General features: G+C 34.0%; 2 protein-coding genes and 3 non-coding genes across 5 annotated transcripts; 2 read left to right on the top strand and 3 right to left on the bottom strand.

The window, feature by feature from the left end:
• Positions 1 to 722: 722 nt before the first annotated feature.
• On the top strand, positions 723 to 4,095 carry LOC139863858 (thiol-disulfide oxidoreductase LTO1-like). The gene is made up of 7 exons (XM_071852460.1): positions 723 to 938; positions 1,082 to 1,346; positions 1,917 to 2,173; positions 2,392 to 2,504; positions 2,627 to 2,774; positions 3,258 to 3,395; positions 3,967 to 4,095. Exons 1-7 carry the CDS (start codon positions 825 to 827, stop codon positions 4,093 to 4,095), a joined length of 1,164 nt encoding a protein of 387 aa, XP_071708561.1. The 5' UTR covers positions 723 to 824.
• A 451-nt stretch (positions 4,096 to 4,546) lies between these two features.
• Positions 4,547 to 4,700, bottom strand: LOC139865236 (U4 spliceosomal RNA). The gene has a single exon (XR_011764757.1). It is a non-coding gene; the product is annotated as a U4 spliceosomal RNA (small nuclear RNA).
• A 2,670-nt stretch (positions 4,701 to 7,370) lies between these two features.
• Positions 7,371 to 7,524, bottom strand: LOC139865235 (U4 spliceosomal RNA). The gene has a single exon (XR_011764756.1). It is a non-coding gene; the product is annotated as a U4 spliceosomal RNA (small nuclear RNA).
• Positions 7,525 to 8,142: 618 nt separating this feature from the next.
• LOC139865238 (U4 spliceosomal RNA) lies at positions 8,143 to 8,290 on the bottom strand. Its single transcript, XR_011764759.1, has one exon. It is a non-coding gene; the product is annotated as a U4 spliceosomal RNA (small nuclear RNA).
• Positions 8,291 to 10,921: 2,631 nt separating this feature from the next.
• LOC139861801 (protein trichome birefringence-like 34) lies at positions 10,922 to 13,174 on the top strand. Its single transcript, XM_071850308.1, has 5 exons — positions 10,922 to 11,256; positions 11,745 to 11,919; positions 12,012 to 12,208; positions 12,308 to 12,466; positions 12,835 to 13,174. The coding sequence occupies exons 1-5, from the start codon at positions 10,922 to 10,924 to the stop codon at positions 13,172 to 13,174; spliced, it is 1,206 nt and encodes a 401-aa protein (XP_071706409.1).
• The last annotated feature ends 969 nt before the right edge of the window (positions 13,175 to 14,143 follow it).

Here is a 14,143-nt window from a genome sequence, read left to right on the forward strand (position 1 = left end):
TAAAAGTTAGGTTTAAATTTTGTCAAAAATTTCCGAGTTGTTATAAAAAATAAGTTCAAGCTCCAGCATCAACCATAAGCTCCAGTTTCAACTAGTTTCACTTAAACACACATGAAGGTTAGTTTATAAAAAAATAAGGTTAGTTTCACTTAAACACACTTGATTAAAGGAGAAAGAAAAGGTAAGGATAAAACTGAAAAGTAAACGAAAAGTACAATACTTTTATTACATTTTTTATAAACTGTGTGTTTTTTGTCTGTAAACTATTAATATGGAACAGATAGAGTACTATATATTTATTAAAAATAATGTATTAAATATTGAATTCTGATATAAGCAACACGTGTGGTAAACCCTCAAGCAAACCTGCGAGCCACGAGCGAGTACATGAATTAAATTCCCGGGTACGGTGGGTCACGAGTACGGGCGAATTTTTTTATCCGTTGACGGGTAAACGGGTCCTAATGGGTAAAAAATAAATTTGGGAGACGGGTCGCAGATATAAAGAAATTGTACTCGTCGTAGGCGAGTGGCGAGTGTCATCCCTAACTCATTTCACATGACGAACGGATTTTATCAATAATAAAACAAAGTATTAAATATTAATTAAATATTAAATATAAATTAGATGTATAAAATCAAAAATTAGATAAAATATAAAATAATTAAATTAAATAATAGAATTAGAAATAAAAAGTAAAATAAAACCAGGTGAAGTCAAAACAGACATCGGAAAAATATACCGGCCAATAGAAGACCAACCACCAGGCCACATTCAACTGGACAACATTAACACCACCACCACCACCATTAATCAATCGATCATGTTGACCTTTATCAACCTCCCATCTTCACTAAAATCCTCCCATGGCACCACCAAATCTCATCATCTTCATCCTCTCTCACCTTCACCTTCATTCTCAACCAGACTTCATAAGGTACTTACAACCCTCAATCACCTCTTACTTCACTCCAAATCAATACCGCTCTTCAGACGTGGAGTTACGTACATACGTATAGATTAATTTATATATTCCAGTTTGATCTAATGAAATGTTTGTTTGTTTGATTTGGTTTAAAGGGTAATGGAAGACTAGTTGTGTTACGAATCAAGTGTTTAAATGAGCAGAGTAGAGATGTTGTTGAGTCTGAATCTACGACTTCACCTTCTTCTTCTTCTTCTTCTGGCATTTCACCATACACTTGGTCTGCAGCTATTGGTGGCTTAGGGTTTTTTGAAACCAGTTACTTGAGCTATTCGAAGCTAACTGGTTCAGATGCGTTTTGTCCTGTTGGTGGTGGTTCTTGTACTGATATACTTAACAGCAATTACGCCCTTGTTTACGGTACTTTTTCGATTATTTTGTTGATATCGGTGGTATATTTTACAACTAACTCATTTTTATCGTTCATGTTTGTTTGATTTGTTTATGCATCTGCTATGAGTGCTCCCAACGGTGCTATCATCAATCGCGCCCTCCTTTTAGCCCTCGAGGGCGTCATTGGCACCAACTAGCCCTGGGCTAGCCCTCGGTCGCCCTCCTTCCCTTCGCCCTGCTTCATGCCATATTTCAACATAATTGAGGAAGGATATATATGTTTTTATACTTGTACTATTAGCTTGTATACTTGTACATTTAATTAATTAAATAATATAGTTGGTTCCAATTTTTATGAGTAATTATGTCACTGTTGGGAGTGTTTAGTCCTGGTAAGGAAGTGCTGATGTGGCGCTGATGTGGCGGCTAGTTATGGTGAGGAAGTACTGTCATGGTTGGGAGCCCTCTCAATATTAGTGAACTTTTTTAGCAAATTGTTTGAATTGAGAATTGCTGGCCTTAGGATTTTTACTAATTAAACAAATTAATCATTCAATCTTAACTTTAATGCAGTTTATCATTGTTATAATTTGGCAGGTATTCCTCTTCCTTTGATTGGAGTGGTTGCATATGCCGCTGCAACATATATTGCACTAAAGTTGGCTGCAAAAGACTTGCCTTTTGGGATTGACGAAACTACTGGTGGATTGATTTTACATGGGACAACGACTTCAATGGCAACTGCAAGCGCATACTTTTTGTACATATTAAACACGCAATTTTCAGGATCTTCTTGCTCTTACTGTTTATTATCAGTTGTGTTGTCATTCTCATTGTTCTTCTCATCCGCAAAGGTACATTTTCACCTCTACGCAAACAATATCCCCACTTTGTATTAGAGTGAGCGAGCATGTCAAAAGTTAGATGAGTTAGATATCGCTTAGGATAAAGAGACAATTGTTTAGGTTATTACAAGGTTTTAAAAGTTGCGAATTGTCGGTCGTTGACCGACGTTGACTGCTAGTAATAAATAAATTAAACATATAAATATTTCATTTGATCATTTCTGAAGATTTTGGGATGGCAAAAAATCCGAGATGAAGTTGGTTTGCAGTTATGCGTTGCTAGTCTGGTTTTTGCTGTTTTAAGTAACTCGTATAGTTCAACCCCTCCTCCCCCTGAACGGTAACTTCTACGACTCATGTCTTTTCGATTTATTATAATCTGGTTTTGTTATGAATAAATATTGCACAAGGGTTTGTAAATAATCTCTATGTTATTCTTGTTATTTCCATATATTTTTGCAGCTTCGGGGAAAAGTTCCTTCCATACACTCCAACCGAGATCAATGCGCCCTCGAGTCCTCTAGCTCTTAAACTCGCAGCACACCTACGTACTGTTGGAGCTAAAATGTATGGAGCTTTCTGGTGTTCACACTGTCAAGAGCAGAAACAGGTACTTGAGAAATATGGTAATCATGAAACGTATTGGCTAAAAGGGGAACATGACAAACGAGTTGAATAGATTAAATATCACCAAATAATTCTGTTCAACAGTGTAGATTGTTTATTATAATATTGTTTTTTTTTTTTTTTTTTTTTTTTCTATAATCATATCTAAAACATTTACTGTCAATATATGGACAAAAATGATCTGCAATAGCTAAATGCAACTTTTCCTGTCTTGACTTGTACTATAAATGACCCGTTTCTACCTGCTAGTTGGTTATCCATCCTGGCTGCCCACTCATCTTGCTACCTTTAATAACAGTATCTGTTGATCACAACATCCTTTGCTTAGGTTATGACTAGCTGACTTAAGTCACTATATGCAGATATTAGACATTATGCAACTGAGAATCATACTCATATAATAATGTGCTACTTTATTTGATCCAATGTCTTATTCTTGCGATTTATACTTCTGGTACGTGTGTAGATGTTTGGACGTGAAGCAGCAAAGCTGCTGGATTATGTTGAATGCTACCCAGATGGATTCAAAAACGGAATTGATATAACCAAAGAATGTAAAGCAGCCAAATTAGAGTCATTTCCAATGTGGGTGATTAACGGTCAGGTGAGGATGCTATCGTTAACTATGCTCTTCCAGTGTTGCAGACCTTAGAATTACTCGGCGAGTACTCGGTTTTTGCAACTCGGGGATACTCGGAAAAATGTGGTCAAACTCGGGATTACTCGGAAAAACGGTCAAAACTCGTGATTACTCTGAAAATCGGTCAAAATCGGTTAAAGTCAAACTTTGTCAACAACATCAGAGTACTCTCCGAGTTTCCGAGTACTCCCTAAAAAGTCCGAACCCAGTACTCACCGAGTAGCGATTTTTGCAACCTCGATATATTGCCAAAAAGAATGCTGCACTTTTCACCGAACCAACGGAATTTAATACTTGTAATCGTGTCTTTCAACCATCTTCTCTTTAAGATCATCATTTACACTAGTTTTTTGAAGTTGAGTAATAAAAAAATTCGCACTCCCTACGGAAATAAGTGCAATGTTCTAACGTCATATATATTAGTCAAATCTTGTATAAAGTTTTAAAAACAATACTTAAATTGGTAAGAACTTTCACATCTTAGAATACTACCTTAATTTCCTTCTAAAAGCATTCCCTGTTTCTGGACTTAAAGGTATTGAAGGGATATCAAGAGTTCCCAGAGCTTGCTAAAGCATCTGGATTTGAAGCTGGTGAATTTAGTGAACAGTTAGCAGAGCTTGCTAAACAATCTGCTGAGGCCGAGCCCAATATTCAACCATGATGAATGTATGGAAAGACATTGAGTCGACACATCTCTTGTATACATGTGATGCATACATGGCATGATCATTTTCCGTAGTGTTTTGCTGAGTTGATACAATATTGTTGTATTCTCACAGAACCTCATGTTGTATTCTATACGATGTAGTATAGTAAATTATTAAGTTTTAGCTATGTTATAAAATACGGTTGTTAGCAGATCGTTTATAAACATTAAGTTATAATATATAACTTTGTAATCTTGACAATTTAGACAAGGTTATTACCATCCGTAACCACTACTGCTTTTGTTACATGCTTGTTGATCCTTTGAACCTGCTAGATTTGTTGTATGAAAGTAACTGATAAATTGAACAGATTTTTATATAAAAAAAAAAAAAAAAAAAAATAGTAGTACTGGCTTCTTTAAGAATATGATTCATATTTTAAAATTTTGGTATAAAAGATTGTAGGACTTTACCCAATGAAGGGAGTCCTTCCAGAAATTCTCGACGGCCAAGGCAAAAGCCAAAACCGAGGAGGGGGTTTGGAAATAGTTTTCAACCAGCAATTGACGCGTCTCCGTTAATACCTCATTAACTGCGTCATTGCCCCAAGCACAAAGATGCTTTTTACCATACACATTACCCTTCTTTTTATAATACCTACACCTTTTTCATTTTATATGCATCAACCAATGTGGGACAATTGCAAACACAATAGTTAGCTGTACATTACATTTACATTAGTAGATTATAGATCACTCATTTTAAGCTTACAACCTAAACAAATAAATAGAAAATAATGTATGGCTACATCGTAACATATTAATGTCAATGCTAATGTCCAATGATCGACCTAAAGTATCAATCTTGTGAAACTAGGCATCAACTACTAAGAGAATTTGATTTAGTTCAACCGAACTCGAATTGCAAACTTTACAATTTAAGGAAATAGCAGATGAATAATAATTAATCCTTTATGCGACCTAAATGGAAAAGTATGCTGCTGAAAGATACCACTTGTGGTGTACCAGGTGCCCCTTTAAACGCTCTGTTAACTCAGATCACATGATTTGCACATGAGGGTATATATCTGTAGCTCACTTCCAACTACTCTGATATGATTTGCAGAGTGGAAGAACGCCCACATTTTTAGTTGTATAAGAGCATATGGCTGGGTTAGAGAAAACGGAATAAACAATTTGTATTGTTACCAGTGTATATTAGCTAAAAAAAGAATGAAAAAAGTGAAACTTTTACCCTTCCAAGGGTTGCATATGATCTGATTACTTAAAAGGTAAAAGGTTATTAGCTAGGAACCTTACAATAACACAGTACAGCAAGGATTGGGTTTTTTAACCAGACAAAAACCCACATTTGTATAAGGAGTGTAGAACAATAGTTGTCTTATAAACTATATGTATTAGTAATTAGTAATAAACTTAGTGGAATTTGAATTCAGTCAATATTATATTAGACTTGTCACACATGTTAATTGATAACCAAGAGACCAAAACATCTACTGCATAACATGATCTGTGTTTGAAGTGGAGTTTGGGTTTGGGGTCGGTTGTATTGTATGTATATGTATGTTTAGATCAGTGTGGTGGTGTTTGTGTATTGGTGTTTGTTTGTATGTCTCTAGTGTGTTGGTTTCAATTCTATTGTACGAGTTTGTACGCAGTTCATCAGAACTGCTCTAATGTTGTAACTCCGGATCATTTGATCTTTATATATATATATTACTATTTTTGCCAAAATAAAAATAAAAAATCTACTGCATAACATATTCAGGATTCAAAGGTATTGTGCCTACTATTACACATTAAAATAATACAGTATGTTTTAAATTGTAGTATAAAACAATTATACATATTAAGTACATGTATCATTGTCACATTTTCTCTGGAACTACTATTTACAGTACATATTAAGTACTTAAATTTTAGCAGGCGGACACCCTTCACTTTCCAAAGTATCTTCTGCCCCTTGATGTTAGCGCTTAAATTGCAGGTTCAATGGAACAGCATTGTTGGAACAGTTAAGGGACAAAAGACTTGTTTTTGTAGGCGACTCTTTAGGCAATAATCATTGGACTTAACTCATTTTCCTTATTGACTCATGGATTGTTGAACCGTCCCATAAAGTTGTAGAATGGCATGACTCATTAACCTCCTTCAGGGCTATCTGTAAGTAAAAAAAATAATCAATTTTTAATGCATTAAATATATGTGTAACATACAACTTATCTATAGTTTATATTAAAATCCTATAATGATGATATCATTATTAGGCTAATTCATTTGTTAAATAAAAATCAAAAAATAAAAGAAAAAAATCTAGACATGGTGGGTGATGTCATTAATCTAAATAATTTTAAATTATAATTAAATCTTATTAATTAATTATTATTATTAAATCTTATTAATAATTATTTTAATTATTTAAATTAAATAATTTTGAATTATTTTAATTAATTATTTTGAATATTGAGTACAAAAAGGTATAAAAGCTAGGCAGAAAGAAAACAATTCTAAATTTATATATTAATTTACACTTTTAAAATAAAATGACAACCAATATTATCGCTTATGATTTGATGTAGATTGTTTAATATGCATGTTAGGCGTTTGATGAAATGTTCAGCTGACGAGTTTCTTAGTCGGACTATGTGATTTCACGGGTCATTAAACTAAATGACTTTAACATTTACGTTCACTTAATTAATACCTAAAACATATCATTAAACTGTTTCGTTTAAACAAATCCGTGGTTTCACGGGTCGTTTCACTAGTTTTACATCTATTTGACATTGAAGGAATACAATGTTTGCATTGATTTTTATTGGGAACCAATGTTGATTGAATCAAATTGCGACAATCCAATCCAACATCGTGTAAGTAATCGGAGTATAAAGATTGAGAGTATTGAAAGGCATGCTAAACAATGGATTGAGGCTGACATTCCGATATATGACTCATATGCATGGTGGCTTATACCTAATATGACACTCTCCAATATAGATAAAGTTAAAATATTATACTTCCGTCTTTTGTCATCTCCATTGTTACCACGTGGTTTAGTGACTGTAGGATTACACTATCTTACACTATCTGTTGTTTTCATTTACCATCCGCAACCACAAGCTTTTTTTTTTCCACATACTTGTTCATCTTTTGTCCATACATAACCGCATGCTTCTGCTTTGGTTACATACCAATTCATCTTTTGTTACCGCTATAGTTCGGTATGAAAATGATTCATGAAATGAAAAGATTAGTATAAATTTTTTTAGGACTTTACCCTAAAAAGGGAGTCCTTCAAGAAATTCTCGACGGCCAAGGCGAAAGCCAAAGCCGAAGAGGGGGTTTGGAAATAGTTTTCAACCAGCAATTGACGCGTCTCGGTTATTACCTCATTAACTGCGTCATTGCCCCAAGCGCAAAGATGCTTTTTTCTACACACATAACCCTTCTTTTTATAGCACATACATCTTCTTCATTTTATATGTATGAACCAATGTGGGACAACTGCAAACACTATGGTTAGCTACAATATAACATATTAATGTCAATGCTAATGTCCAATGACCGACCTAAAGTATCAATCTTGTGAACCTAGATATCAACTGCTAACAAAATTTGATTAACCCCTCTAGAATTGCAAAATTTACGATCTAAGGAAATTGCAGAGGACTGATAATCAATCCTTTATGCGACCCGAACTGAAAAGTATGCCAATGGAAGATGCCACTTGTGATGTACCAGGCGACTTTTTAAACGCTCTGTTAACTCAGATCACATGATATTCACATGAGGGTATATATCAATAGCTCACTTACAATTACTCTGAAATGATCTGCATTCTGCAGTAGAGTTAAAAAAACACCCACATTTTCCAGTATAAGATCATATGGGTGGGGTTGGAGAAAAAGGAATAAACTATGTGTATTGTTACCAGTGTATATTAGCTAAAAAGAATGAAAAAAGTGAAACTTTAACCCTTGCAAAGGGTTGCATGTGCTCTAATCACTTAAGAGTTAAAAAATTTGGATATATAAAATGTAGGACTTTACCGAATGAAGGGAGTCCTTTCAGAAATTCTCGACGGCCAAGGCGAGAGCCAAAGCCGAGGAGGGGGTTTGGAAATAGTTTCAACCAGCAATTGACGCGTCTCGGTTATTACCTCATTCACTGTGTCATTGCCTGTAACGACCCGTCAAAATCGCTATTGACGCGGCACGTTAATCATTGATTCCACAGTGAGGTTTTGACCTCTATATGGTACGTTTTGATAAAATATTGCATTCATTAAAATAAGTGACTTTCTAAACATCGAAAGTTATAAACATGTGGGCGAGTGCTTAGGTATAAGCAAAACCCCAAAATACATAAGTCTTTAATTTACAGGTTGACATCACAGTCCAATTATTTATTACACAACGCAATTTTATTTTGAATGCAATACACTTTGTACAAAGCATGAGAGACTCCATGCAGGCAACAAGCACATCACAACGGAAACAGTCTAAGGACCTGAGAATAAAACATGCTAAAAAATCAACACGAATGTTGGTGAGTTATAGGTTTAATTGCTCGAGTCATAAACATATATAAAGATAGACCACAAGATTTCATCAAAAGTTTATCAATAGATTCTACGTAACAGAGCACCCTGGTAACTAAACTTAACGCTATAGTGATAATTACCCCATTCGTTTTAATACACGCAAACCAACGTGTCTTAAACTCAAATAACATACGTCCGTTAAAAGGCTAGCGCTCTAGCTCGGACGGGGATGTCAAGCCCTATGGATCCATATACAATTATTCGCGCCCACCAGTCCATATCCTATGTACTGGCAGCTACTAGTTACCAAAGCTAAGGGATTTTTGGTTTAACTCAGTGTAGAATTTAGTATGTACTTGTGTCTTATTGCGTTTAAAATAAATTGCATGTATTCTCAGCCCAAAAATATTTAAAGTATTTAAAAAGGGAGACTATAAACTCACGGTTCAATATTGAGACTCAATATTGTAGGCAAATTGCGTAGACGTAATGATGGTAGACGACTGTATGGTTGACCTTGGATTCAAGAACAATACTCCGAACAATACCCAATATTTCCTTAGCTTAAAGCGGTTTGAAACCCGAATTAAAATACCCTCGAATATACTTTATTATTATTAAACTTAAAATTAAAATTAAAATTAAAATTATAAATATAAATATTGAGTACAGAAAATAAAGTGTGTAAACATTCGTCGAATAAACTGGCCTTTTATAGGCATGTTTCCTGATTTTGGTCCCCATGCGATCGCATGGGTTTTCAGTGCTTTTGCCATGCGATCGCATGGCGTTTTGTTTGCTAGTTCGTCGACATAATATTTACTGTAGAAAACAGTGTTTTTGGTCCCCATGCGATCGCATGGGTTTTCAGTGATTTTGCCATGCGATCGTATGGCTAAGTTGAACAGCTCATTTCTGCTTGTTTTCTAGTTCGTCTACATCAAATAGTGTTACTGTAGCAAATAGTGTTACTGTAGCAAATAGTGTTTAATGTATCAAATCACTGTAGCAAAGTCGTTTTCACTGTAGCACTGTAGTAAAAATACGGTTTCACTGTAGCAAATAGTGTTTTACTGTATGAAAGTCGTTTTTACTTGTATATATATATATGTATATATATATATATATATATATATATATATATATATATATATATATATATATATACATACATATAATTGTTCATGAATCGTCGAGAGTAGTCAAAGGTAATTGTATATATGAAACTATTCTAAAATTTTGAGACTCAATCTAACAGACTTTGTTTAACGTGTCAAAATAAAAAATATCGTATAGAGAATTGGTTTAAATAAATCAAAATTTTCCGGGAGATCAAATTGACCCAAGCGCAAAGATGCTTTTTATCATACACATTACCCATCTTTTTATAATGCCAAGTCTTTTTCATTTTGTATACATGAACCAATGTGGGACAACTTATGGTTAGCTCAGTTACATTAGATAATTACTCCTTTCAAACTTACAACCTAAACAAATACAGTAATAAGCAATCCGTTATTCGCACCTGAACTGAAAAGTATGCCACTGAAAGGTACCACTTGTGGTGTACAAGACGACCCTTTTAAACGCTCTGTTAACTCACATCACATGAAATTCACACGAGGGTATATAATTATAAGTCTCTATATCTATAGCTCACTTCCAACTACTCTAATAGTATCTGCAGAGTTGCAAATTGCAAGTAAAAGGGCATATGGGTGGGCTGGAGAAAAAAGAATAAACAATTTGTATTGTTACCACTGTACACTAGCTTAAAAAGTATGAAAAGTTATACTTTTACCCTAGCATGGGTTGCATGTGATCTAATCTAATAAGTAATAACTCAAAAGGTTATTTGCAAGGAACCTAAGGATAACCCAATACAGCAAGGATGGAGACCAAAACATGTTTTAAAGGTAATATAATATATAATATTAGACTTGTGTCACATATGTTAATTGATAACCAAGAGACTAAAGCATGTCCACCATAACATATTCAGGATTCAAAGGAAATGTGCCTATTGTTACACAATAAAAATAATATGTTTTTTTAAATTATAGCATAAAACATTGATATGAATATATCTTTTGTTGTTTGGATCAACTGACAAGTTAAATAAAAACCAAGCTAATCTATATTAAGACTTCCTAGTCACCTTTCTTGAAGTTCCTGAAAATTCACATAACTTCTTTCTTTTTTAGTTTACTCTTGAATATCAAGATCATTGATCAAGTGAATAGAGTAAAGTTTGGAAAGATTCATAAAAAAAGGGGAATGGATATGAAAATACAAAAATTGGTCAATGGGTATCATTCATCTGTAGAATTCATGCTTGTTATGGCAGTGATAATGGGAGTTATTTACTTTAGTACCATAGAAATAAGATTTGATGCAACTGAACAAGCAAAAATGGCAAAGAATCATTCAACTGATATACAAAGTTGTGATCTTTTCAGTGGGACATGGGTTTACGATAACATATCAAGACCTCTGTATAGAGAAAAAGAGTGTTCTTTCTTGGCATATGCGTACGCATGTGAAAAATTCGGAAGAAAAGATTTCGAGTATCAGTTTTGGAGATGGCAGCCTCATGGTTGTGACCTTCCCAGGTTAATTATCACCCTCCTTACCTCTTTTTCTATATATAAACAAGAACAATGTTGCAATAATTTAGCCAATGATAGCAGAGGCGAAACCTGAACATTTCTTTTGAAGGGGAAAAAAAATCATAAATATAGAAGTATATATGTTATGTGCTCAATTTAGGGGCCAGGCAAAACGATATTATCTAAGTTATTGTTAAAAAATGAGGTATGGAATGATAATCTGGATCGATTCCTCAATTGTGTAACACTTTCTCTATAAAGTATATCGACCTAACAATTGCCAAGATTCATGAAATCTTTACATGGATAATTCAAGAACACCAATTTTTGTTTTTGGCAACGAAATCATAAATCAGAAATAATAAAATCATCGACAATTATTTCTCTTATTCCTCCGGAACTATTATATCTATATACTCAAATTTTCGGGGACACCCCCCCTCCCTTCCGTAAGTATCTTCAGCCCCTCAATGTTAGCTTTTAAATTGCAGGTTCAATGGAACAACATTGTTGGAGCAGTTAAGGGACAAAAGACTTGTTTTTGTAGGCGACTCTTTAGGCAATAATCATTGGACTTCACTCATTTGCCTTATTGACTCATGGATTGTTGAACCATCTCATAAAGTTGTAGAATGGCATGGGTCATTAACCTCCTTCAGAGCATCTGTAAGTCGAAAAGAAAAAAAAAAAATTGAATTCTTTAAGCTTCAAATATATGTGCAACATACAACTTATTCTGATTTTATATGACATTGAAGGAATACAATGTTTCCATTGATTTTTATTGGGAACCAATGTTGGTTGAATCGAATTGCGACAATCCAATCCAACATCGTGTAAGTAATCGGAGTATAAAGATTGAGAGTATTGAAAGACATGCTAAACAATGGATTGATGCTGATATTTTAATATTTGACTCATATGCATGGTGGCTTATACCTAATATGATACTCTTGTAAGTATTTTTTTAGGGTTGAAATTGCAATGAGTTTATAATATATGGTTCATATACTTATCTTGTGTGTAGATTTTGACATTAGAAGTTTGTTTTTAGGTGGGGATCTACAGAAAATCCTAAAAGAACATACGTTGAATCTGGAATCATTCGACGATATGAAATGGCTTTAGAAACTTGGTCAGACTGGTTGAACGTTCACCTTAATCGTACCAAGACTAAAATTTTCTTTACAAGCCTCTCGCCTATACACCAAAAGTATGCATCAACTGAAGGTTTAATTGTTTTTGAGTTAACTGTCGAAAAACACAACGATCTTGAACTTTCAGTTGTGTCCCTTTCTAGACAACTTACTTTGTTATGTCTTATTTCCCCAATGGATTCGGTTTCGAATTACATAACCGTTAAAAGTGACAAAAGGTATAGATAAATTGGACATAAATGAAATGTATGTTATATATTAAAAATGTACTTTTACCCAATTTAAACTTTTGTAACTACAGCTAACGTGTATAAATGTATTGTTGAAGTTAAATTTAAGTAATGTGGTAACAAAAAATCTTGATTTATTCATGTTTCCATGTCAATCATATTTGTACTAAATTAACATGTTTCTTCATTTGTAGCGGTCGTGATTGGGGGAAAGCTATGGGAGAAAATTGCTTCAGCGAAACAGAACCAATATTGAAGCAAGGATATTGGGGACAGTCAACCCATACCGAACTAATGCGAAGCGTTGAACTGATAGTACAAGATCTCCAAAAGAAAAGTTTTATGATCGAAATATTGAACATAACACAACTTTCTGAGTATCGTAAAGACGCACATCCAACAATTTACAAAAGGCATTGGATTCCTCCAACAGAAGAAGAATTGGCGAACCCCGTCAAACACGCTGATTGTACACATTGGTGTCTTCCTGGAGTTCTCGATGTTTGGAACGAAATACTTTATTCGTATATATGATATAGGCTATGAATCATCCTACATTGTAATTGTTATATTTGATCATTGGGCAATCCTTTTACAATGTGAGAGTATGGGTACAACCCAGACAAACCATTGCAATTAATTCCAAATTTACTACTTCGTATATTTTATGGCGACGGAATATTTGGATGATATGGTGTTTGTCGGATTAATTTAAGCGTTTTTCTAATAACAACTGGTGTTTAAAAGGAAGTGCGTTACTTGTATATTGTATGTGCATTAAGAGCTTGTAATAAATGCATTAGAAAATCGTAAGTTTGCAGTGTTCATAAATTTTGATTATTAGATAAGAGGAGAATAAGATTAACAACTTTCTAATATGAAGAATGTCAAACCTAGCAGTTATCTATATATTCAAGAAGATGATAATCATAGCCCCTACGTTTAAACATATTATATATTATCTTATAAAATTGTTGGAAAGCACGTATGTTATCAATTGGTGGAAGGTTAACTCTTATAAAATCGGTTCCTGAGAGTTTGGAGATATATTACCTTTCCATCTGTAAATGCCCGAAAAAAGTAGTACACGAATTAGAAAGGATTTGATGCAGTTTTTTTTGGGGTAGTGAAGGTGACACGAGGCGTATGGCATGGGTCAAATGGAATTTAATCCTTAATTCTTTCGATAACGGTGGGTTAAATATAGAAAGTTTGGAATCCTTCAACTCAACGTTGGTATTCAAGTGGATTTGGCAAATACATAATCCTTCGAATGTTTTATGAAGGAAGGTAATTAGTTATATTCATGGATCTCATGCTTGTTTGGATGCTAATTATTATGGTAAGAGGGGTGTGTGGGTCAATAGGGTTCGGTTGTATATTAAATCTCAATCTTTGAATCTCATTCCCTCAAATGCTATAAGGCGTAAAATAGGCAATGGTAGAACCATCAAATTTTGGATCGACATTTGGTTGGATGGAGGTTCTTTGTGCTCAAGATTC

The sequence above is a fragment of the Rutidosis leptorrhynchoides genome, chromosome 8 (genome assembly GCF_046630445.1).
Source record: "Rutidosis leptorrhynchoides isolate AG116_Rl617_1_P2 chromosome 8, CSIRO_AGI_Rlap_v1, whole genome shotgun sequence".
NCBI lineage: Eukaryota > Viridiplantae > Streptophyta > Magnoliopsida > Asterales > Asteraceae > Rutidosis > Rutidosis leptorrhynchoides.